We start from the raw sequence: 26,674 nt of genomic DNA, 5'->3' as shown, positions 1-26,674 counted from the left end.
TGAGGTGGTTTCTGTGCTAAACTCGTGTCTGGACCTGATAATGGACTGGATGAGGGTTAATAAATTGAAACTCAGTCCAGAGAGAATCTTCCATATGTTGTAAACAGAGAGGGAGATTGATCAGATACATGTTGGTAGAACTGCTCTGCAACATTGCAGGATGTAATCATATCTTCTATTCTTCATGCCCAACCTACTGCATCTGATTTCACAGTATACTGAAGCTTGTGAAATGTCAAGGACTATTTTTTATTAGGCAAGCCTATACAGTTCATGCCAAATCTCTTTCCTTGGGCAATAAGAGTACAACAAACATATGTAATGCATTGTGTAATTTGCCTGTAGTTGCACCCATGCTTGTCCTCCTGTGTGGAATTATGGCAGGTTCAGTAACTTCCTACCATTATCAGTAGCTTATGGTTAGCTGAGTGGAGTTCATTCCACCACTTCAGGATGAGGCTCTTCTCCTGCCTGAACCATGGGCTACTAGTGCCCCACAGGCAATATCTTGGAGAGGGGGTCAGCTATGAATGGGTGAAGCAAGGAAGTGCTTTCCACCTCAGTCCCATTCCACCTTTGTGTCTGGTAAGTTGGTGACAAAGGAACAAGCCCACCTAAAGTAGGATTGGAGTACACCTTCCCTCTATAAGAGATCAAGAAATTGCATGGCAAGAACTAATAATGGAGTTCATTAAATTGCTGGGTGCTTCACTAGCAGCTGTAAATTGGACAGGAACTGGATTTTTTATTATTATTATTTTTTGAGGGTATCTTCATTTTTGCCTCAAGTACATTGCCCTTTCCTTTGACTTCACTAATTTGTGAACATCTGTCCATCTGTCACTTTCCTCTGAAACAAATTGCATGGGTAGGTCAGTATCTTCATTTTTAATAATCTCCCAGGTGACAGCCTTCATTTTTTTCCCTCTCACATTTTGTTTGCACACACAGATGCACTGCTGATGTTCAATTTAAAGTGTGTAAAATGAAGGCAAAGTGTTGCTGTTTGATGTATTCGCAAAGGCTTTCACGGCCGGGATCTAATGGTTGTTGTGTGGTTTTCGGGCTCTTTGGCCGTGTTCTGAAGGTTGTTCTTCCTAACGTTTTGCCAGTCTCTGTGGCCGACATCTTCAGAGGACAGTACTCTGTGCTCTGGTGCACTCCCAAGCCAACTACACCAGAGTACAGAGTGCTGTCCTCTGAAGATGCCGGCCACAGAGACTGGCGAAACGTTAGGAAGAACCACCTTCAGAACACGGCCAAAGAGCCTGAAAAACTCACAACAACCATGTTGCTGTTTGACTTTAATTCTTCCCCAAAGGTGAATGCAGAAGTAACATCAAGTTGTAAGGATAGTTTTTGAAGCACCTGTATGGCATCCAGCACTTCAAATACTTATCTCTTGCCATATTCAGGCTCTGGAGAGAACTAGTTCTGCAAGTTCATTGCAAAAAGCTGGCTGGGGAATAGCACTGATTGGCTAGCGTACTCAGTGTTTCATTAAGACTCCCCCTTTCTCCAACCCTTAGCTCACTTTAGCACCTGTTTTCTAATGTTTCTACTATTTTAGTATGAAAAATAACACATATAGAATGCCTCTATGATGTGACACTTGCTTTGAATATGAGAAGAGAACAAGACTATTGCTAACCATGTTTTCAGCTTGACAAAATGGCTATTTGCTCTGAACATTAACATTGGGTGGAAACAAGACTTATCTCACTTAATTACAAACTCAACCTGTTAACCCTGTGAATGGGGTTACATCTTTTCCTGCAGCCATATGCAAGCATTCCCAAATGTAATTAATACTGTTAGAATTCTAAAACTATTATAGGAAAATCTTATTCTCACATAGCTATCCTAAGTCTGTCGTGTGAATGGTTTTGAGACCAACTGTATCATTTGCATCTCTCACTAAGGCATCTAGCACTAGTCTATGAAACAGACCCTTAGGCCATATTGTCAAACCCCTGAAAGCAGCTCACAAGGATAAGAGTTTTTGGTTTTCTCTGAGGGGAAAGAGGTTGGCTGGAATTTTAAATACAGCCACAATTTCTTGCAAGCACAGCTGCTATTTTTAGTTTTTACTGTCTTATGCAGTATTCATGTGTGAACTGTCAGGAGGAAAGGAAGTGAATGAAAAGTGTGATTATCTTACCACTGGGGCAACCCCTTGGATTCTGCTATCAAACCTTTGGTCCTTGGATGAATAGAGTTGAGGAATGGCAAGAAAAATATATCTTGCTCATCAACATCCCACTCTTCAAGAATACATGCCTGTTCAAAGTTATTTCCTGTAGGTAAAACTGACTGGACAAAAAAAAGCTGCAATCTGGTCTAATACATTTCATAATTTCATTCACTTACACAGGACATGGGGAAGGGACTACAGTGAGGAAAATGGTACAAATTAATATTTATTTAAAATATTTTTACCCCATCCTTCTCCAGGAGTGTTGGCAAGTCTTTGGGTCTGAATCCGAATCTTTGGTACCAAGTCCCAATTCCGAGTCCCCACTAAAAACAAACTTTTCTCCCCAGAAAAAAGGGAGGGGTGCGTGAGTTCTGAGTTGCAGGTTGAGTCTGAGTCGTTGAGGGAAAAAAAATCTCAAGTTGAGCCTAAGTCCATTTGCTGGTGCAACCTCAGCTCAACTTGATACTGTGACGTGAGTCTCCATTCCTGCCTTTCTCCTTTAAATGTCCCAAGGTCGCTTAGATTGTTAAAACACAGTATTAAAGCTAACAACAATGAGTATATAAATACTAAAAATAACATACCTCCCCCCCCCCAAAGCAACACAAAACCATATTCAAAGAGTAAAGTATAACAATCCATTAAAAAAAAATCCTCTCAGGTAGCCATTCACTTAGGGAAAGCCTGCCTGAAGAGGAAGGTCTTTGCCTGCTTGCGGAAGGACAGCAAAGATGGGCCAGCCTGGCTTCCTATGGGAGGGAGTTCCAGAGTCTGTGAGCTGCAACAGAGAAAAGGCCCTCTCCCGTGTCCCTACCAAATACATGTGTGAAGATGGCAGGGCCGAGAGAAAGGCCTCTCTCCTGATGATCTTGACACTCAAGCAGGCTCGTAAAGGGAGATACAGTCGTTGGTTGTTGTGGGTTTTTCGGGCTCTTTGGCCGTGTTCTGAAGGTTGTTCTTCCTAACGTTTCTCCAGTCTCTGTGGCTGGCATCTTCAGAGGACAGCACTCTGTGCTCTGGTCTGAAAAACCCACAACAACCATTAGATCCCGGCCATGAAAGCCTTCGCGAATACAGAGATACAGTCCTTGAGATAGCTTTTGCCCAAGCCATTTAGGGCTTCCTAGATTAGAATCAACACCTTGAATTGAGCTCAGAAATGGATTGGCAGCCAGTGAAACTGCTGTAACAGGGGGGTTATGTGATCCCTCTGACCAGACCCAGACTGATTCATTATGCTCCTCTTGACTAGGCTTTCCTAGTGAAGGTTCCCTATCTGTTATACTCTTGAAGTTATCACTGTTGGATGAGAAATAATGGCATGATAGTGATAAAGGAGACACTGGTCCCATTGGTTTGCTGGTCATCAGTACACAGAGTCCTTGGCATCTCCCTGCAGGCAATGCATTCTCAGAGAAGAATCACAGTTAGTTTAGTAACTCAATTTCTCAGCTATTCTTCAAAATGTTCCCTAATTATGTGGCTGTAGTTCTGAGGGAGGCTATGATCAGGATGTAGCCATGTAAGACCATCCCACATATTAAACAACATACTGTGCAAAACAAAACAACACAACACTTTATTTCTAAACCAAGTAAATATGCATTCTCTGTTACCCTGTACAGAGTGAGGTGTGCAAATTTGCCCCCCAAATGGGGACTGCATGCAATAATAATTACGTGGTTATGTAGATATATTTGAGGAGTGAGGCCCAGTGGAATTTTTGTTAAGATGGGTTAGACCTTTCTGCAGAAGCCTAGTTGCACTTTGCTGTTCCACTCAAGCAATCTCTCCTATCCCTTGCCACAATGTGCTTGGAACATCCATGAGGCAAAATTTATTGGCAACTTTATTGTACTAATTGATCAGTTCAGTTTGATTTATACTGGGGGTCAAGGTGGCCCACAACAAGATTAAAAACAGGAACTGGTACAAACACAAGACACTAAAATGTTTAAAACACAATTAAAGAAGTTAACCTAACTGAATTAAAACTAATCTCAAGACACATTAATTAACAAAGTGCAGCACCTGCCGATAGGAAGTCTTTTCCTTGGCAAACTTTAAGATCCTTAGGACGCCAAGATGCATTGTTCTGAAATCCATACTTTTACTAGTATTTATTAGTAATACTTTTATTAAGATCCAAAAACACAAGACAAAGATTCATCTCTGTCAAGCAAGATATTATAAAGACACGTTGCTGGGAGAAAGGGACTGCCTTGATGAGGAGCTTGTGAGGTCTGTCAGAGCATGGAAACATTTATTATTTCAGGATTCTGAGATTTGTAGTCCAACAGAGTGATTTTCCCAAGCTCTGCTTTGCGGGATCATAAGATGGTATGGAAGAAAAAAGTGCCAGTTTAAATGGACTAGCTTGTGTTTGGTGCATCTGTTTGGCATCACTCTGGTTTCAGATAACATCTCGGGTAGTCAGGGCAGAGAAACGCCTATTGACTGCTTTTGTCATTTTTTGAAATGTAAAATCGTGTTTTAATTTTCATCTGGTCTCATGTTCCACATGGGTATAAGAAACAGTCACATTGCAAAATAGAGTTGACCTTGGTTTTATGATAGAATAGGGTTGACCCTGGACTTGTCAAGGCTGGAGGGATCATCCCTGTCCTTCATTTCATTATACACACACCCTGTGAAGTTCAATATCAGACTAATTGAAGTGCTGACCTAGAATCACTGTATCTCATTACCCATTCCTTTAGCCTGCGAGTCCCTGCAAGGCAAAATGTACAATGCCATGAAACCCGAGAAGAACACTGCCCTTTTCTTTTCCTTCAGTAATGTACAATCCGTGTTCTTTTCACAGAAGACTGTGGTATAAATAATGAAGTGTCTCTGGAGAATGTGTCCTTTGAAGCTTGAAAAATCTTCATTAAGAACCATCCCAGAGTTTTTCTTTGAGCTGTACAACTCTTCGCGTGCTGGTTTTTGTGTTTCCCCCCCCCCTTTTTTTTTTTTTTTGAGGTTGTGAACGGTGCAGGGGAGAGGTATTTTTGGACCTCAACTCCCAGAATCCCCCAGTCATCAGGGCCTGATGGCAAGGGTAATTCTGGAAATTGTAGTCAAGAAAAGAACCATTTTCGAGCTCTGGTCTAGCAAAGCAGTATGATGGATGCCTGACCAAATATATATATGTCATATAAATAAATAATTGGCCATTTACTGCCTTCTATGTAATCTTCTTTTGCTGCCGGAGATAGGTGACCTCCCCTGCCTTATAATACGGCTAAGTCCAACCATATTCATAATTAAGCTTTTAAAATCTTGGCATACCACCTAGAGTGACAGGAGGCCTGGATTCAAATGCTGCTCAGCCACAGAAATTCATTGGGGGCTTGGAACTCATAAAACCGCTCTTTAAATATCACACTTACCTTGAAAGTCCTATAAGCATTGCTATCTGTCAGTTCTGACGTGACAGTGCATAACAAGAAGTCTGCGCTCACTTTCTGTACATGTTATGATGAACTGTTTTTAATGGGTTCTTTTCTCTTCCTCTTTCAGTACCACTGAAGGGTTTAATAAGATGTCACTGTGCTAACCACATGCATATAGTGGTCTGTTTATATCACATTCTTTTCTATTCTGTTGGCGCCCCAAAGAATGCCAAGGATCTGAAGCCGAGGCCTTTATCCTTCATTCCATTCATATCTTAATTCTATGTTAAACTTCCTGTATGAAATGCCTTTGCTCTCCTAATAGCCTGTTTAATGTTCTTACATGGACATGTCTGAAGAAAATGAAATGGGATCATAGACACAGAGTGATGTGCATTCTTGTCCTCAATAATATTTTCTTATAAAACATCCGTGGTAACACTTCCTTATAAACCAGCAGCTGCCATGAAATTTAGGTTAAAGTTGAGTCACATTTGAAAGTACCATCCGTAACTAAGGGACCAATAGTCCAGTCAGAAACAAGTCACCAGAAAGTCCCAATTGGCGCATAATCCCAAGTACTGCAAATGTGTTTTAAATTGTGATTAAATTTCTGGCACAGCATGGGAAAATATAGCAGGCTTGTTAGATCCTTTGAGATTATGTTTAAACAGCTTGGGTCAATTGAAATCTGTCTGAATGATTGCAATACAATTCCCTCACAAGGGAGGTTGCAACATTTGCTTTGTCTTTAAGCAGTCACTGTACAGAGCTGTATATTGTGTAGTGTTCATTTGATCAGAGCATTTTTAAGAATCAGAATGGATATAATACCTCTCTCTCTCTGTCTCTGTCTCTCTCTCTCTCTCACACACACACTTATTTAAGCGACTTGGTTTTACTGTAAGTTGCTTAGTTTTTGCAAAAGTACTTAATTTTTCCCTTCCTTCTTTGTCAAAGGACAACATAACCTGCTAAACAATAAGGCACAGCTGGTCCTGTGTGGCAGTTACAGTATATATTTTCTCTGCCTACATAGAACAGGAAGTGACCATCCTTGTAAGAATATCCAGACAGTTCTGAATAACTACGGTTGCAGTACATTTGTGTCTGATTTTGGAGTTTGCCCAGCTCTCATGTTTAATCAGCCTGTAGTACTACACAACCCCTACCTGGAATTACGTCTCTTTGAACACAGCTCTTTGTAGCTGTGAATGGATTCAGCTGTTACACATCGTCCAGATCACCACTTTGTCCCAGGTCACAGTAACATGTTAAGAGTTCTAGTAGCTGCTCTATGTGTTCATTCCTTGATCAAGAAAACTGGTAAAAGCAGCAAAATGACTTCAGAGGCTGAGCAAGGCCTGCCTCATCCCGCCTTCTCCTCCTGGTATGTCCTTCCTGCTAGTTGAATATTGTGACAGTTTGTTAACACGGATGACAATTTTGGGAATAGTAAGAGAGATACTGATTTTTTCCCCTCTACCATACACATACTTCAAGTTCAGATAGAAATAAATGGTAACAGTCAAGTTGGTCTATAGGATACCCTCTTCTGCTCTCTACTCTATTCACACTTGTTGAAAAACAGCCCTGACAATTGTATTGTGCTTGGGCAAGAAGTGGGGAACTGATGAAAAAAAAAATGAAGTCAGCTTCTGGAGTTTCCCCTTGCTAGGTGTCACTTTGTGAATGGTAGTAACCCCAAGATCTTGACTGCTGCCATTGGTGTTGTCAACATTCAGTCTCTCCTTTGCAATGTAAGGCTTGGCAGTCAATTTCCTGTTGGCACAATATGCGGGCATAATATTGTTCAGCAATATCAGGCCATTTCCTGGCATTTTGAATGTGGATACAGTAGCACAATATCCCACATTCATAAATGGAGTTGGTTTTTTTTTATAAAGATATGAATTTAACAAAGCTTCATTGTCAAATTGTATTTGTTACATTTTATTCCCTGCCCTTCTGTGATGGAAACTGAGGTGCAATACATAGACCTGTGAGTGGTGTCTCATCCAGTTGCTGATTTAACTTGGACCTGCTTAATTTTAGCAAGGTTGTCCCATTATATATTCTATTCTATGCTGAGTTGATATGCACGTTAACTAAACTCCAATTATCTCTCTCTCTCTCTCCTCTCTGTGTCTGAAAACTAAATTAAAACTATGGTGCCTCTAATGGGAGAGGGAGAGGGCACCTTCAGCATTTTTATATATGTTAGAATAATTCAAGGGGTAGGGGGGAGATGTGATGCAGCCTGGAGCTAATTTGAGATAGCTTAGAGCTTCAGTACTTCTTTATCTAAACCTAGTCTTTGTCCTTGAGGGTTAAGAAGAGTATTTATTGGTTGAATAATTGATCAAAGATTAGTTATAAAACCATCTTGTAATAATTATGCTCCTTATTTATTTTTTTAAAAAGCTCCTTAATAACAAAGTCCAGCTATGTGAATGATCAGAATAATTCCCCAAAGAGCCCTTGGGTATCTGGACTGACCCCCAGTACACAGCTGTGCAGGAATTTATCCCTTCCCCTCCTTTGATAGTCAGGCCCTCTTTTTAATGCTGATTTGATTAATTCTCTCTGACTCTTTTCATTCGTTCTGCCCCTTCATTATAGTGCCAGGTTTTGTTTCTTGGGTTTTTAGATGCCAAATAAAGTGAAGCAGGAGAGTATTGCCAAGAGTTTAATTATATTCTTCTGGCAAATGGTCATGGCTTGCTCTTTTAGAAGTCAAGCGTTCCTGGCTGCCGACTCTACAGTTTCAGTCAGCTGAGGGAAGTTTGGAACTGGTCTTATTTGTGCTAAACTGGGCAGAAGTGATACCACAGACCCAGGTTTGAGGGCAGGAGCTCACATAGATTTCAGGCACTGGCAGAGTCACCTTGTGGACTCCTAACCGGTTGGAAAATGTCAAATGACAAATGTACACCTTGCCTGCTAGGGGTTAGTGAGCACTCTGTCTCAGGCCATTTTGCTGTATGGATGATAAGTACGTTTGCTTATCAAATCTTTCACATTTAGTGAACTATTTCTTACTGACAAATGAGTGAAAGTCAGGGAATGGGGTACCGTGTAAGTCAATATTTAATGACGAATATCATTCATGTTAATAACAAACTCAGGCTGTGAGAGCTACAAGCATGTATCCAAAACAAAGCCTCTGAAAAACGAGAGAGAAGTGTCTCTGTGTTGGGGGGGGGGGAATGCAGAAAGTTTTTTAAAAAAGCAAATAAAGGACGTTTGGCACAAACCAGTGGAGGACTATACAGGCTCAGTGGGACTGCAATGTAGAGTGACAGCTGGAAAAGAGAAATGGAATTAGGGAGAAGTGAAATGCCCTGCTTGGAGGAACTGGGTGTCTGGAATGTGGCTCAGACGGTCTCCTTTTAGGAAAAAACATACACTGGAAGATCGTCTGGGTAGGTCACACATTCTCCATAGAAATCTTATGAAACAGAGTTGGGGAAAATCACCTTTTTGGACTGTAGCTCCCAAAATCCCCCAACAAGGATGGCCACTAGCTGACTGGGAGATTCTGGGGTTGTGGTCAAAAAAATAACTTTTCTAATCTCTGCTATCGGAGCAAGTCACCCACAGGTTCAGTTCTTTGGCTCTGGAAAAAAGGTGTAGAACTTCACAGGATGGCCCTGACTATACAAGACTTGAGAAAATAAGGGGGAATCAGATTGTTGTTATGTGCCATCAAGTTGGTCCTGACACAGGTTGTCCCTATGAATTTACAACCTGCCAAAGGTCCTTCTCAGATCTAGGAAACTAAAGATTTTACCTTCCTTGACTGAGACAAACCTTCTTATGTTAAGTTTTCCCCCTTTCCTACTGCCTTCCATTTTTTGTAGCATTACTGTGTTTTCCAGACCGTTGAATCTTCTCATGATATGGCCAAATATGATAGTAACGAGTTTAGACATTTTGGCTTCTAGTGAGAGTTCAGGCTTGATTTGGTCCAGAAGTCACTTTATCTTTCTAGCACTTTATAATATGTGCAATGTTCTCTTCCAGCACTACATTTTATGTGCATCGTTTTTTAACAGTTATTCATTGTCCAGTTTTTACAGCCATATGTAATATGGCTGGATTATGGAGAAAGCCAGAGAGTTCCAGAAAAACATCTACTTCTGCTTCATTGACTATGCAAAAGCCTTTGACTGTGTGGACCACAGCAAATTATGGCAAGTCCTAAAAGAAATGGGCATGCCTGACCACCTTATCCATCTCCTGAGAAACCTATATGTGGGACAGGAAGCAACAGTTAGAACTGGATATGGAACAACGGATTGGTTCAAAATTGGGAAAGGAATACGACAAGGCTGTATATTGTCACCCTGCTTATTTAACTTATATGCAGAATACATCATGCGGAAGGCTGGACTGGAGGAATCCCAAGCTGGAATTAAGATTGCAGGAAGAAATATCAACAACCTCCGATATGCAGATGATACCACTCTGATGGCGGAAAGTGAGGAGGAACTAAAGAACCTTGTAATGAGGGTGAAAGACGAGAGTGCAAAAAACGGTCTGAAACTCAACATCAAAAAAACTAAGATCATGGCCACTGGTCCCATCACCTCCTGGGAAATAGAAGGGGAAGATATGGAGGCAGTGACAAATTTTACTTTCTTGGGCTCCATGATCACTGCAGATGGAGACAGCAGCCCCGAAATTAAAAGACGCCTGCTTCTTGGGAGGAAAGCAATGACAAACCTTGACAGCATCTTAAAAAGCAGAGACATCACCTTGCCAACAAAAGTCCGAATAGTCAAAGCTATGGTTTTTCCTGTAGTGTTGTATGGAAGTGAGAGCTGGACCATAAAGAAAGCTGACCGCCGAAGAATTGATGCCTTTGAATTGTGGTGCTGGAGGAGACTCTTGAGAGTTCCCTGGACTGCAAAGAGAACAAACCTATCAATTCTAAAGGAAATCAACCCCGAGTGCTCATTGGAAGGACAGATCCTGAAGCTGAGGCTCCAGTACTTTGGCCATCTCATGAGAAGAGAAGATTCCTTGGAAAAGACTTTGATGTTGGGGAAGTGTGAAGGCAAGAAGAGAAGGGGACGACCGAGGATGAGATGGTTGGACAGTGTCATCGAAGCAACCAACATGAATTTGACACAACTCCGGGAGGCGGTGGAAGATAGGAGGGCCTGGCGTGCTCTGGTCCATGGGGTCACGAAGAGTCGGACACGACTAAACGACTGAACACACACATGTAATAACTGGGAATGCCATATTATAAATAATCTTGATCTTTGATGATCTTGGCTACCCTTCCAAGTCTCAGTCTTCCAGTTTTTTTCTTACAGTCTCCATATTGGTTGATTATTGTTGCAGAAGATTTTCAACAATTTTTATCTCTTCCTCATCAACATCAAAGTTACATTTTTGCAGTCATTGTTTTTGCCTTCTTTAAATTCAGCTGTAATCCTGCATCGGTACTTTCTTCTTTTACCTTCATTAGTAATTGTTTCAAGTCATTGCTGCTTCCTGACAGTAATATCTGGCAGAAAGCAGATTTTCATCTCTGCATTGTAAATGATCCATGCTTCTTCCATAAGTGTTCACTCGCTTTTCATCTGAACCTAATTTAGCACCAGCAGAATCCATAGTAAGCCATTTGTATGTGTTGTCCCACATGAATGTAATTCTGTAAAGGAAGCATCTTTGTTTATTGGTAAAATAATTGAATGTTTTCCCCCGCAAGATATTTGCCCCATAGAAACTAGGTTTTACTGCCAGTGAATGGGAATTTGCATTAATGAGACATGCCCAGTTTTCATCTGCCCCTCATCTTTGAGATAAAAAACTCCTTTGTATCTCAGTCTAATTTAGCTATGTTACTTTTTGGAAACCAGCAAATGGTATGTATGTAAATAAAAAATAAATGTGTATTGAGAGAGCTATTTAAAACATTAATTTAAGACTTTTGTCAAAATGCTAGTATTAAATTGTCAAGATGTGAAATTTTGTTGATGTAGAACATTAAAATAATTAAAGTGGGGTGTAGAAAAATGCAGCCCTGGAAATGTATGCTATACTTTTAACATGAGGTTTGAACATCAGTTTATTAAGAATAGCTGCAAAACAATCAGCTAGCTCTCTAGCCAAGTCTTCATGGTAGATTGTTCAGCATGGAGCTAAAATGAAGGAGAGAATTAAAAGTGTGTTGAAATAAGTAGAACATATTTATGTTGCAATATTAACATGTTGCAACATAAATATGTTCTACTTATTTCAACACACTTTTAATTAATATGCAAGCCCTATAACTTGCACCCTCTGCAACTACAATACCCTGGTTTTATACCTTGGTGTACCAGTTATTTTATGTTACAGGCCTTTAATCCTCCAGGCTTTGCAAAATTTTAGTCATAATAAGAATGGTTATTGTCATAGTGCCTTAGGCAGCTTGTCACAGTCCAAAGGAGGACATCTTGCTGGTAAATGCCAGCAAGGCTCCAAACAGAGAAAAGGTAGTGAGAACTTGCCGGATTCTGAGTTACAAGTCCTTGGACTTATAAGAGGTACAAAAACAACAGAGATTCCTTTTAAAAATGTTTCCTTGATGCATCAGGCCCTTATGAGTTGCAAGCCCTGAAGAAGAGAAAGAGCACCTGACTGAATACAATCCAGCAACTGTGTAGAAAACCTTTAGGGCTACGGTTATTCTAGTGCAAGAACTGCACTGGCTACCAGTCCATTTCTGGGCCCAATTCAGAGTGCTGGTGATTACCTATAAAGCCCTATACAGCTTGGGTCCAAGCTATCTGAAGGATCGTACCTCCCTACATGCGCCTTCTCGGTGATTAAGATCAGCAGAGGAGACCCTCCTCTCGGTCCCATTGCCAGCACAAGCACAGGTGATGGGGACACAGGAGAGGGCCTTCTTTGTGGAAGCTCCCAGGCTATGGGATGCTCTCCCGGGGGAGATCAGGGTGGCCCCTTCCCTTTTATCCTTCCGGAAAAAGCTAAAGACCCATCTCTTCAGGCAGACTTTTTAACAATTACAACTGAATCCCTGAACACCCTTTTAGCAGATAATTTTAGTCTTTCTCATGTTTCCATGTTTTATTCTTTTAATTTTATTTTAAATCTTATATTGTTTAATTTGTCTTTTAACTTATTGTGTTTTAATTGTGTGAATGTTAATGCTATGAGCCACCTTGGGTCCCTTTGTTGGGAGAAATGTTGCATACAAATAAAACTAAGAAATAATAAATAAAAATAAATAAAGAGAATTTTTGAAAAACACAATTCTATTATAGTCTGATGGCACAAACAGCTCAAGTAACTCCTCTTTCCCATAGTTGGGTATGGAGATCATGTGGAAATGTAATCCATAGACTGTTGTTCTATGGATATAGATCCATAGTGATATGTGTGGTTTTCATGGCATGATGAGGCTGTGAAAACCACACATGTCTATTTCTTCATGTCTATTTCACATGAATCAGATAAGAAATAAGCATATTCTGTAAGTATGACAATCACACACAAACCTATTTTGGCACACCAAAATTCATTCATTCATTCATTCATTCATTCATTCATTCATTCATTCATTCATTCATTCATTCATTCATTCATTCATTCATTCATTCATTCATTCATATCCCACCTTTCCTTTAAGGAGCTCAATGATACATATTTTTATTGATTGATTGATTTATTGCATTTATATGCCGCCCATCTAGACATAGTATACTCTGGGCGGCTCACAACTTAGAAGATAAAAACAATTTAAAATATACAGTTTTACATTAAAAAACAAAACAATATAAAATATAATATCATAAATTTACGATTTTAACAGTTAATTAAATATGGCTCTCTTCTTCCTCACTTCATCTCCATCATTTTATGAGGTAACTCTATTTTAGCTTCATGAGGAATGGAACACATATGTCTGAAGAAACCAGACCTACAGTCCACCCCATATCAATGAGTAGAGTCTGTCTCTGTCTAAGATCTGAACGAAGGGCCTTTCTGAGTAGGTGAAGACTTTTTCCAGCTGGGTATGTAAGGAGCTGAATCCAAAACCTGGCTATGTATTGCTCACGGTCTGCCACCAAGCTATGGTCCTTGTATCCCATAATGGGAAACTGCAGTTGGTAATGTGTGTCCCTACCAAGTGTATATAGTACAATGGATCTGTGTGCATGTATCCCTCAAAAAGTGCACTGTGTGTGGATAGATGTACAACTAGGTTTTTCCTCCTAACACACAAGTTAAAAAAAAAAGCACAGCAGAATTTGGAGAAGTTACTCTTTTAGCCTACAACCCTAGCATTCCTAGACCAAGCATGGCCACTGGGAATTCTGGAAGCTGCAGATCAGAAAGTAAAATGTCCAAGCTTTGAAAAAGCGGTGTGTGTTAAAAGCAAAAACAGCCCTAAGCAGCATCATTCCTTAAAGTCAGCATAATGAACAAGATTGATTTCCAAGGCTTTTGTACTTTACAGGGAATAAACTCAAATCTCTTAAGCCCTTATTTTTGGCATAGGCTGTACAGGGCTGGTGACTCTGAGGTGGAGAGAGCAGGGAGAAATATGGCAACATTCACAAAGGCTTTTTCATGCAATTGTTTCTGGTAAGCAACATTCTGGAACAAAAAAAGAACGCTAGATTTCTGAGCCAAGGGGAAGGATTGGGCAGATGTGTTTATGGCCTTGACGTGGCCTCTGTGGATTTATTGGATGAATTTGAGGAGCAGGGGGAAAAACTTTACACCTTCTTGTTTCCACCAGGTGAAGAGCGAAGGACCTAAACTTGTGCCCTTTTTCAAAGCCACTTGTGTCTACTTTGTCCTCTGGCTGCCAACCTCCAGCCCATGTTGGTTCAGTGCCCTCATCAAGTGTCTGCCTATCTTCTGTTTATGGGTGTTCCTGTTGGCCCATGGGATCAATTTCCTGATGGCCCATCGCAGCGCCTGCCGGATCTTTGCTGGCTTGATATTCTCGTCTATAGGAGATGCTTTTCTCATCTGGCAAGAACAAGGTTACTTTGTTCACGGTTAGTATGCATCCTGTTTTGAAGTGTGCACGGCGATATAATTTCAAAGCAGATGTTTAGGGGCATTCTTATTGTCTGCAATTAACCCATTTTGCTTCTGACAGTGCAATGGTCTCTGAGGTATACACCTCAGCAATCAGACTTGTAAATTAGGCCCCTGTTTATCTTCCAATCACCACAAAACAGAGACACTATTTGAACAATTAGCAGGTGAGGAATATCACATCTCATGGTAAATAATAGCTGTCTTTCATCACTTGGGGGACCACTCTGAAAATATATGATAAACCACTTGCCTTCAGGGTGCACACCATGTGCTGTCAATGATTAAATGTGAAAGTAACACTGGTGTTTCCAAAGGAGGATGATTTTGTCTGGAGAATGACTATGTTTTAACAATGCTTGAGAGTTGTGTGACAGAGCTATCATGACGTAATCTATATGCCCTCTCCTGTTCTTTTGACTTCCTGCCATTTTGATAAGCAGGCTTCCAGGCTGTTTGAACCCAAAACCTTGCAAATCCTCTGAACGACAGCCATATTACACTCATCATAGAAGATATATATGGTTGTTGCTAAAATCAAACTGTTGATCTCATTATAGCACAAATTTTGCTAGAGTTTATGAGAGAAACAGAAAGAGAGATGTACAGGTATGTTGTTTGGGCTAGCAGACCTTTCTTTCCTGTTAACGTTTATTCCTGTCTAAAGACAATACAGTAGTGGAATGAGTGTCGACACTACAGACAACAGCAGTCCAGTAGTATCATGTTCTGTTTCCCATATCTATGCACAACTGGCCCTCTCAAGTTGACACTGACAACACTTGGCAGGTAGGGGATCCTTAGTGCCTAGGTGCCCATAGAGCAGAGATAGGAAACGTTTTTCATCTCGGCTGCAGAGAATAAAAAATTACAATAGTTCTCACTACCTTTTCTCTGTTTGGAGCCATGCTGGTTTTCACCAGCAAGATGCCCTCCTTTGGACTGTGACAAGCTGCCTAAGGCACAGTGTGAATCAGTGAACAAGAGGAAAGAGTTCCTTCTCTGTCCTGTTACAGCTACCTGCTGCTTCACCTTAGTGTTGAAAAGACCTTATGGATTCTGAGATCAGCACAAGGGGTGGTGATGGTTACAAATCTTTTTGCTAGTACAGCAGCATTCTTTGACCCCTTTCCAAAGCTGGGATCTGGTTTGGCAGGCTGTGCTAAGGCCAGAGAGTGAGAGCTCCATCCCAAGAAAGCAGGTACGAAATGAATCCTTTTGCAGATTTCACACAGTACTTGTCATATTTGTCATATAATACCAGTCAATGTTTTTATAATTTTGGCTGCGCCTGGTGTTTACTACTACTACTACTACTACTACTACTACTACTACTACTACTACTACTACTACTACTACTACTACTACTACTACTACTAATAATAATAATAATAATAATAATAATAATAATAATAATAATAATAATAATAATAATAATAATAATAATGAGGATGAGGATGAGGATGAGGATGAGGACCAGTGAACCAGCCAGAGATAAAGTTACCCTTTTGATATAACTACGTGCAGTATGAAATGTGATGGTGGCAGTGTGAATGGATTGCCCTGGTTTCTTCCCAAAATGGCGCCTCCTCAGTTACCCAGTTCTGTCAACCTGATTTCAAATCAATAGAGAAGGCCTTATATCCTTTGGGTGGGATTTTGTTCAGTGTTCCATCTCAGAAGTGTTGACACGTATTGAGGAAGCTGCCACAGCTAAGATCCCAAGTTCATTCATTCCCCTGAGTGCTCCCCTAAGTGATGAAAATTGGCTAAGAGGCAGAGGCAAGATCGGAATCCAATAGGGGTGGGCAGAAATAATGAAAGCACCCGCTCCTTCCCTTGCTGTTCACCATTCCAAATTACATGCACGTGCGTAGTAGGAATAGGAGTAGGAATCATGAATAACAGGAGGAAGAGTACCACCGTATCAATTTACTTCTACACACACACACACACACACACACACACACACACACACACACACACACACACACACACACACACACACACACACACACACACACACACACACACACCCCAGGTGGAAAACCCTTTGGCCCTCCAGATGTTTTGAACAGCAACTTTCACAACCCTTTTACTATTGGCCATGCTAGGTGGCTCTGACGGAGGTTGTATATCAAAACAGAAGTTCCCACTTCTGGTTTCTATAACAACATCAATCTTCAGGACATTTTACAAAATACACAATGTTGTTTGGCTTATATCTCTGAAGATTATACTTCACACCTCTCACAGATGTGAAGAGTGCTCTCACTAGGAGCTCTACTCTTTTTCAATGCAGGTGCCATTCCTTCCATTCTCCTCCTGTTCCAGTCATTCCATAGTCTATGCCCACTCTGACCTGGTTTTTAGTTGTTTGACTGCCCCCCCCACCCCACAGCACAGGTAGAATTTTGCCCCTAAACAATTTTTTTGTATTTTGCAAACCTGAAAGATATCTGGAGTTCTGGCCCTAGTGCATAGGAGGCATATTCTGGCTTTAGAAGCAATAGCCCTTGGAACTGAGTTTAAAAGACTATGTAATTTGTTGTTGTTGTTGTTACTGTTGTTGTTGTTGCTGTTGTTGTTCTTTGCTCTGCACTGTTCTAAAATCACTGTTCTAATGTATGTTTGTGACCTTATTCCCTGTTCATTCATATTTTGCTAATTCTTCTTTTTCCAGGTTTGTTGATGTTTGCCGTCACACACATAATGTATTCCTCTGCATTTGGGATGAAGCCTTTAGACCTGAAAGCAGGCCTGGTGATGGCCCTGATGTCCAGTTTCTGCTACACCTTCCTGTACTGCTACCTCTCAGGCCCATTTACCTACTTAGTAGCTGTTTACGTAGCCTTGATTGGCTTCATGGGCTGGCGGGCTATGGCTGGCATGCAGCTGTGCAATGACCTTTGGACTTGGACCAAGCTCTCGGCGTGCATTGGCTCTGTGCTCTTCATGGTGTCCGATCTGACCATTGCTCTCAACAAGTTCTGCTTCCCTGTGCCCTACTCGAGGGTCATCATCATGGCCACGTACTATGCCGCTCAGATGCTCATTGCACTTTCTGCTGTGGAGAGCAGGGATGACGAGGTCTTCAGGAAGCAGAAATAGACAAGAGATTTCAACTGACTCACACATTCTGCTGAGGATGCGGTAGCTGCATTCATTCATTCTTTCATCCCTCGAGGACATTTCTGACTCTTTAGGCGAATCCGTGATTGCAGATCTTTGCTTCCTCAAAGCATTTCCATTTAGTGATTAGCTGGTTTTCCTCCAGTCCATCTTGCTGGAGAGGGGAACCCACACTGGAAGTTTTGATTGGTCCTGCCGAACCTGCTGTCTGACCTTTTCTATCTTGGATGCTTTGGGAGGTCTCTTGACTACTTCATGGCATTTGAGTAACGCTGAGGTTGGTGCTGAACATTCCAGAATGAGAAGGCTCGTTTCAATACAATGTTGAAAAGGGGAGGACGGAGAGGACCTTGAGAATTCAGAGCCTTGCCTTCAACACTGAATGTTGCGAAAATCCTGTGAAACTAAGTCTCGGCATTCTCTGCTCGAGCCCTTGTTGTGTGCACACCGCAGTACAGTTGTGACATTGTGGTATGTCAATACAAGGAATCCTGGGGCCCTGAAGTGTCTGACAAGATGCAACAGCACTTAGAAGAGTTGATGTGGAGAGGAAAGCTTGTGTTGGCCCTGGGAGAAAATAGTCTGAATTCCAGATTCATACAACCATTTATTTATAGGCCATTCGAAGCCTTTCTTCTGAATGTGAATCCTGTGGGGCATCTCTTGTTCTGCAGGCTTAAAAGCAACAACAAAATGCAACCGTCTTCTCAGGCGTGGGGGCGGGATGGGAAAGGGGAAATAGTGTTTTTTTAAAAAGCAGGTCATTGTATATAATTTATTGGCTTTTCAAGCAGACAATTTCCGACTTGCACAATCTCAGATTAAAGCATGAAAACATGGAAATAAAGAACAAACCAAGGGTCCTCAAAGTCTCAGTCACCAGCTGCTTTGCATCTAGATGGATGGGCCAAGGGAATGGCCTGCTTGTGGAATCAGCTGTTGTCGCTGTGTGAGAGTATGGGGAGACATCTTCTCCTTCCCACCAAACCTCCTTTTCAAATCTCTAATGAAGTCAGTATATTGGGAGGAGACCTTGTCGCCAGCAATGCATAGTTAAGGTCCACATACTCTGGATCACGAGCATGAGCAAGTTGTTGTTTTGACTAAGAACTTGGTGGGTTATCCGGGAACAATATTTATTGAAAAACAAGGCTGATGCTTCTATGTATTTGTGCATGCAGCATGTCCATATACCGGTCTCTAGGTACACATGCGCATTAATATCCAGTTTGTTTCCACCACCACTGACCAGAGCTCTAGAGTTTGCAGGTGCCTTCATGCCAACAGCTGCAAAGCGGGTCATGCCAACAGGTACAGCCTATCACCAAAGTGCTGAGAGTCTAATCAATACACCACTCTCCCAAGCCATTTTGTGCATTTCCACTGGTCAGCATTAAGTGGCTGCACCTTGAAGTGGGAGGGAAGTGTGGTTTGGAGAAGTTGCTGGCCAACCAATTCTCAGGGCAGTTTGGGTGTCACATGACAAAGTGGATTACTGGTAGATTGACCCGCCCTGCAGCAGTCTGTGTGGAGACCCCTGGGTGCATCCCTTCCTGGTTGTTCATGGGAGTTTGGGGTATAAATCTTTCTTATTAACCACTGTGTATTTGTATTGGTTTCAATCTCTTTATAATCAATTAAGTGGAGGACATTGCAGTATTTGTTTTCTTTTCCCCTGAATAATTGTGTCATGTAAAACCCCTCTGGATTCCCTCCCCTTTTGTGTTCTTTCATCAGATCTTCTCTTTCTGCTTAAAAAACCTAGCTTGTGTCGACAATAACCACTTTTTGTTCTTTTTCCTGCTTTTTTACTTACCTACAAAAACCCATAAAGAGAGAACTCTAAAAGTGGTAATTCTTAAGTCCATCTTGAAAGAAGCGCTCACCATATTCCAGGTACTTTGCATTCCTGTAAATATTTCCTCTAATAGGCAATCAATGAAAGGAACTCTGAAAGGTCCTATCTGTGCTGCAAACTTATATTGGTTTTATCTATAGCATTCATGGTTTCCCCCAAAGAAACATGGGGCACATACATAAGTTGATGAGATGCTGAGAATTCTCCAGTGCAGATACCTAGCTCCCATCTCTCCCCGGAACTGGATTTCCCAGGATGTCTGGGAATGACTGTTACGCTCACTGTTCAGGGAGATTATTCCCAGAGCAATTCAAAATCAACCCAGTCTGAAAACATAGACATAAAAAAGACATACAACCTGAAAAAAGGTAATAAATAAATAAATGAATAAAAATGAAGAGCTAGATTCGTAGCTGTTATCTATGACTCTATGTGCTCAAGGGTGTTGGCATCTATATAATGAAAACTTATTTATGTCTAGCTTACTCTATAAGCTAGGGTGGAAAACTGATTCAGTTTTAAACTAGAAGTGCCAATAAGGATCATGATGGTGCTTAACTTTAGCCTCCCCCCCCTTTCTGAATCTGAAAGTATTGAGACTATAAGCTGCTCCATTAACTGTCCAAGTAGGCAAGCAAAGGGAGACATGGAGGGGAGTAGGGGCCCCAGTTCACAAGCCTGTCTGGCATCCTCTTGGGCTTTCCCTTACACACATACTCTAACACAAGTCCTAGTAGTCTTTCCATGCTATACGGCTAGTGTTTAAGATGGGCTCCATTCTTATCCCGAACCCTATCAGAAGAAACAACAGCAACAGCTCCATAGTTGGCATGCCATCACCCAGGCTTAAATTGATTTGTCATGTTTGTGGGTAATCACATGGATGCAATTTAATCTGTAGAAGGTTTTGCATTAGGGTGGTCTATTGGGCTCACTCAGCAGTGGAAAAGGTTTGGTCTGGATTGTTTGCATTATGTGCTGAGACTTATAAAGTTAAAAGAAAGACTTTAAGTGTTTACTAATCAAAGAAAGTTTTTTTCCCTGTCTGGCAGTATTGTCTTCTGAATTGTCTGGGTTTGTGATCTGAGCTTTGAATATTTTTATACCTAAATTTAAACCACTTTTGAGGCTCTCTCATACCGACTGTTGCTAATGTAAAAGATATAAGACAGAAGAAGCATTTGATATGCAAATAGGTGTTCTGGACCAATGTTAAGTTTTACTTTTTCCATTGCAATACAAAGCACTTTATATGAATAAAACACCTGGGTAGTCTTTGTATGACCTTTGCCTTTTAATGGGCCTTATGGATTGGAGCAGTATGTATTCACAATAAGAGACTGTCTTGATACTAATTCTGTTTTATATTTTTAGTTTACTTTTTAAAGTGTCTTACATGCTATTCCAGGCATTCTCAACCTCTTTTTGGCCACAACCATAAACACAATGTAAAAGAAATATAGGCCGAATCAAGTTGCATAATAAACCTTATAAGGTGATTTATGAGGAACTGTTTCCAGCCTGTGGCCCCCTTCAAATGTGCTGGGGGCCTTTAGAAGGCCAGATGGTCCTTGTTGAGAATGGCTGGTCTAGACATTGACACTGGGGACATAAAATTTAAAACAATAATAGAACTAAACCTCAAAAAGAATCTAACCCAGCCCTTGTTACTTCAAGAAATATCCAGAGTTTGGAAAGTTGCTTTTAAAAAGTAACTATTAACCGTTATCTTTCTAAGATCTGTGCTGCATATTTATTTAAATTTATGGCTATAATTTTAAAAAGTAATTATTTAATTTCATATGTCTCACAAGTAACTATCAGTTACTTCTAAAAATACCTAGATACTAAAAGCTGCCAGCCTGCAGCATGAAACATAGTCTTCTCACACCACTTCTCACCCACTGTCATCTTTGCACTCAGAGAAGAGCACAAGACAGGGGCATGAGCCAGCACTTGAACTAGACCAGGCTTGTCCAACCCGTGGCCCAAGGGCCTCATGCGGCCCAGGTCAGCTCGTAATGCGGCCCAGTGCAATTTTTTATTTTTAAAGAAATTCCAAAGTTTCAAGTTACACTGCCGGCGCTTGCAGCCGGAATGTGGCTGGGGCATATCACAACAGTAGAGGGGGAGAAAGGGAAGGAAGGAGTGGGAGGGGAGGGGACAGGGGGGCTGCGTGACTGTATTGCGCCGTCCCCGTCAATAGGTGGATCCCCTCCTGGCCCCATAAAGCCGCCGGAGTCAAAGCTGGCAGCCTCTGCTGTCTGAGATCGCAGCTACCAGTAAGTGCGCTTGGAGCGGGGCTGCGGAGGACGGCTAGGGCTGCCCCCCCATGTGGCCCAAACCAAATGTATGTGCGTCCCAAACCAAATTTTCATCTTCTAATGTGGCCCAGGGAAGGTGAAAGGTTGGACACGCCTGAACTAGACCATAGTTTTCTCTAGTTTTCTCTAGCTGCCTAGAGTGGCCTTTTAGGCCACATGGGCGGGGTATAAATCAAATAAATAAATAAATAGTTAAATAAATAGTTAGTGAAGCCAAAACACTACAACTCTTAGTCATGAAAAAGGTATAGTTACACAAGAAAAGGAACCAATTCTCCCCAGTTCATAATTGTAACGCAATAGGGTTACACATTTATTCTTGAGAATAAGAATTACATACAAGGCATGGGTGTCCATCGAATGCAAGAGAGGTGCTTCCTCCTCCGTTGATGTAGATAGACATTTCCTCTCATCTGTGCCAGTCATAAATGCCAAATTAAAACACCACAAATGGACACTATAGTGGCTCTTTGACTTTCTCCTTGATTGCCTCCTAGCTAATACCACTTACTTCTTTTATCCGGATGTCAGGCAGATTTCATACTCCTCACTTTCCCTATAGTCACTGAGAGAAAGAGGCATGGCTTCCCTTAGAAGACTTGCCAGCGGCCCTTTCATTTAAATGCACCTTTTGTATTGTAGTGAATACCAGTTCCACATAATGGAACCAATGACCTGTTTTTCCCATTTCAGGCCACCATAATTAGACAAGCCTCTGCATAGCTGCCATTTCTTCTGCATGCTTTGTGGTTTCATCTGGAGGTCTGGTTCCCAAGGATATATTGTCTGTAAAGAAAACGGGAAGTTGTAACTTAAAATGGCTCCTAGGAATGGTTTATCTGCTCTTCAGTTCCTTAGTAAAAACTTTAAAAAAAATTTAGTTGTTCTGCATTTGTGGGAAAAGAAAGGAGACATATAGGGTTTATGTTGCTTGAATGGTGGATCAAAAACTGAAATTTGGAGAAAAATAATGGGAAATCAGAAAAGTATTGACAGTGGGTTTTTTTTGTACTTTTGCTGTGTCTGTTGTACACTTTGGTCGCTTCCAGATAAAACAATAGCTTTTCTGCCGTTGTGCAGCTATTTTGTCTTTTTTAGTTTAACAGATTTTCTCAAGTAAGAACACCAGACAGAATAAACTATGAGCTACCAACTGGAAATGATGTTGTTTGGACCTCTGTTAAATTACCACGAATGGGGCAAAGTGAGTACTCAGTAAAAGCCATGTTTGGAAGCATCCTGCATACGGCACAGAACTATACCCTCAAAGAAGTGCAATCAGTCATTGCAAGGAGCATCTCCCCTGGGGACAATCTCTTATAAATCTAAACAGGCAATGGTATGTAAACAAATGCCCTTTGCTTCTATTTAAAAAACCCAAACCCCTTGCATTTGCAGTATTAAATTTGTTAAAAATAGTTTTTAACTTGAATTATGATACCATGGACTGGAGGGGATGGGGGGGAGGAATGATAGTTAATACAAAGGTTTCGAACAGCTGCTTTACTAGCTGTTGAATTTTTGCTGTTTCTCTTGGCAGCCAGAGCCCGGATAAAGTGAAACAGGTTGGGAAAAGAGGGAAATTCTTTAATATACAATAAATATTATCAGTAGTGTTGGAAAAGACCAATGGGCCTGAATGAAAGGCTTGGTTTAAAATAACACTAAAGATGCATAATCTCTCAGTTTTAATGCTGTTGCATAATGTTATCAGCATTTCATTCATGTGAGAAATTCTATGTCTGGTTAGGGTGAAATGGCAGTAAGAGGATTTAGCATTTTGGTGTCTTCCTCTATCTATCGTGCTTATCTGCTGGCCCCACCATGAACTTCACCTTGCTGTCGAGCTGTCGGGTGCCCCCTGCAATCTTGTGCCTGCAGTTTTTGCAGATGTCCTCCTAGTCTGGAATAAATGCTCACATTTGGTGCTTTCCCCTCCCAGGTTAGGTGCATGGGTAGCAAGGAAGTTAGGAAGCTGCTTGTGAAGATTGCTCTGTCTTACTTAAATATGCTTTGCAAGTTATCATTCTCTTGAAATGACTTGGAAAAGCAATTAGCTGGTAGCAGATGGCGAGTTCAAATGAGCTGTCACTGTACAGTCCCTGAGTAATTCATTGAAAGAAAGGCACTTCATTTTAAAAGCGCACATGCATTGGCATGTGCACACTTACATATAGATTTCTCAGATAGTCTCCCATATGTGCTGTTGTTTTATTTCCACATAATAGATTACTGTTGAGTCATTGATAAGCATTCAGAGCATTCATTTGCTTTGAGTAAAAATTTTGGTTGATGATTCTTTTTTTTCCTTCTTGGAAGAAAGTCCTAAATAAAAGACTTGTTTTTGCACATTACTTAATTTGTCTGCAAGGTTTCATCTTCCATTGGCCCAGATGCATTTCCTGCATCTTTAGAGATGTTATTGGGTACATTTGTTTGACAAAAATTGATTAGGGTTTTAGCTATTTTAAATAAGCTCTCACCTTTTAAAGCCAAGGATTTTAAGTCAGATGGGTCATTATTTTGAAGTATCTTGCTATTTTCCCTCATTTACCTGCTGCAGAGTTGAAATAAATGAGTGACCATTTTTCTCCTAGCTCAATTTTGTCACCATGGTTTCAACACTCATCCTTTACTCCTGACATTACTAGCTATAGATAGTCTTGGATTTGGGTTTCATGGAGAACAGTGCACAAATATTCACTATGTGATTCATTCCATTTTGGTCCTAACATCTAGTAAACAAAAACTTAATATTATTCCAAAAGCCAGTTTCTGAATGCAGAGTGACATCTTTTATTTAGCCCTATAGGATGTGCAAATGGCAGTCTTCACTGCCAAATACACACTATCAAGTGGTCTGCTTGGACTAAGGGCAACAAACTGTAGGCCCCCCTCTCATTGCTCTTCCTTTTAATTAGGGTATCAGCAGTAGTAGAGTTGTATATGTTCAATGGTAGCAATGCTAGTCCAAGGGTGTGTCTGCATGGCATGCTTCTTGGGGCATGGATATCAGGATCCTGGGTGGGCTTTTTTCTTTCCTTTCTTTTTTACTAATGATGAAAGGGTAAGAGATCCCTGTCAAAAATGGCAGATTGCTTTCTAGTTTTAGCAGTAGATGCATGGTCTGCTGCACATTATTTTTTTCTGAGCGTTTGGGCAAGGGGTTATTTGCTCCCCCACGTGTACACACAGAAGCCCCATTGCTTTCAACAGGGCAATCTCTGGTTCATGCAGCTGCAAACCAGAGATCCTGCAGAAGGCATTACACCCTGCATTTCTGTAACATGATTCTGCCCAGGAGCTGCAAGTCCATCTTTGACTTGTTTTGTTGCCTTTGGTAAATTGTGGAAGCACTTTGGCTCCATGCATGAGCAACATGCATTACAGCTGGTGATTCTGATCTCCCCCAGGCATTCAATTATTTGAGTGCGACTTGAGCTCTGCAGAAAAAATGGTGGTAGGAACGCAGGTGTATACTTCGTGTGTACATCTGCTCTTGCACCCAGGCCTTGCCTGCTGGGTTCAGATATTTAGGCACCAAATGCACAGCTTCATTAAATCCAAGGAGTTCCCTTAATAGCTGGAGGAGCTATATTGGTTTATACCAGCAATTTAACTGGTTCGCTGCATGTATTCATTTAGTAATAATGCTTTTCTACCCAGCTCACGGGGCAGTGTGAGGGACAATTAATGTACATTATCCGCTTCCCTTTCCTGGAGGAGGTATGCACACAAGCAGTATTAAAATAATTTTTAGCAGCTTGCACATATGTTTTTGCAGAGAAACATTCGTAAATACCACTTTGTTACAGAAAAACTGGATTTTTTTTTTCATGCGGTGGTCATGAGTTGTAACTCCCATTGTTCTATGTGGAAAACTGGGGTTTTCCCCTGCAAAACCCCAGAAGAAGAAAAACGCAAATTAACAATGGAAAGGAAAAAGCACTTAGCCCTAATATGCAGGTGGTGCAGGCAAATGTAACATCTCAGACATCTGCTTTGGTTAGAGCTTACTTACACTGGAATACTCTGCAAGATTTGTACTGCCTTTGCATGTGGCTGCTGTCAAATCATTTGTGTATGATGTGCATATAAAACACTGGTGTTCTTGTGCTTACTTAATAATTGTGTGCCCTTAAGTCAATTCCAACATATGGCAACCCTTTCCAGGGTTTTCTAGGTCGAGAATACTGAGTGGTTGGCCATTCCTTTCTTTTAGGGTGACATGGGACCGTGCAGTTTGCCCAGAGACACACACGCTGGCTCTTCTCCAGGGAGGTACAGTGGGCAACTGAACTCCCAACTTCAGGCTTTGCAGCCAGATATCTAAACAATTGAGCTATCCAGCCAGCTTGTTCTTTCTTAAAACCCCATTTATTCACTGCATTGTACTTTGTGATATCCCCCCCCCCCCGGTTTTCTGTGTTTTTGCTTGTTTACTGATTGGTTAAAAATATTAAGGGCACGATCCTGACAGGCACTATGAGAACTGAACATGTGCTTACCACTTTAGATCGGTGGGATATCAAAGCTGAATTGTGTCATGTCCAGCATTGTCATAAAGAACAACCGTACTGAAGATATCCTGCAGTTGTGCAAAGATTCCATTTCACAGTAAGATAAAAAACATGGTTCATGTTTTGTGAGAGTCTTGATAAACAAAAGGTGAAATCCAATGCAAAACAGCAGG

At 41.1% G+C, this 26,674-nt stretch overlaps 1 protein-coding gene across 1 annotated transcript in view; it reads left to right on the top strand.

Annotated features, from left to right (window-relative positions):
* The window catches only part of TMEM86A (transmembrane protein 86A), a 38,257-nt gene extending 17,319 nt beyond the window's left edge, over positions 1 to 20,938 (top strand). The window contains exons 2-3 of the mRNA XM_020810924.3: positions 14,360 to 14,624; positions 17,351 to 20,938. Of these exons, the coding sequence (XP_020666583.1) occupies positions 14,360 to 14,624; positions 17,351 to 17,778 (693 nt within the window). The 3' untranslated portion in view covers positions 17,779 to 20,938. The remainder of the gene's footprint in view (positions 1 to 14,359; positions 14,625 to 17,350) is intronic.
* The last annotated feature ends 5,736 nt before the right edge of the window (positions 20,939 to 26,674 follow it).

Source organism: Pogona vitticeps, chromosome 1 (genome assembly GCF_051106095.1).
Source record: "Pogona vitticeps strain Pit_001003342236 chromosome 1, PviZW2.1, whole genome shotgun sequence".
In the NCBI taxonomy this organism is placed as follows: domain Eukaryota; kingdom Metazoa; phylum Chordata; class Lepidosauria; order Squamata; family Agamidae; genus Pogona; species Pogona vitticeps.
Note: the sequence above shows the minus strand (reverse complement) of the source record. Positions and strands in the feature narration are given on the sequence as shown.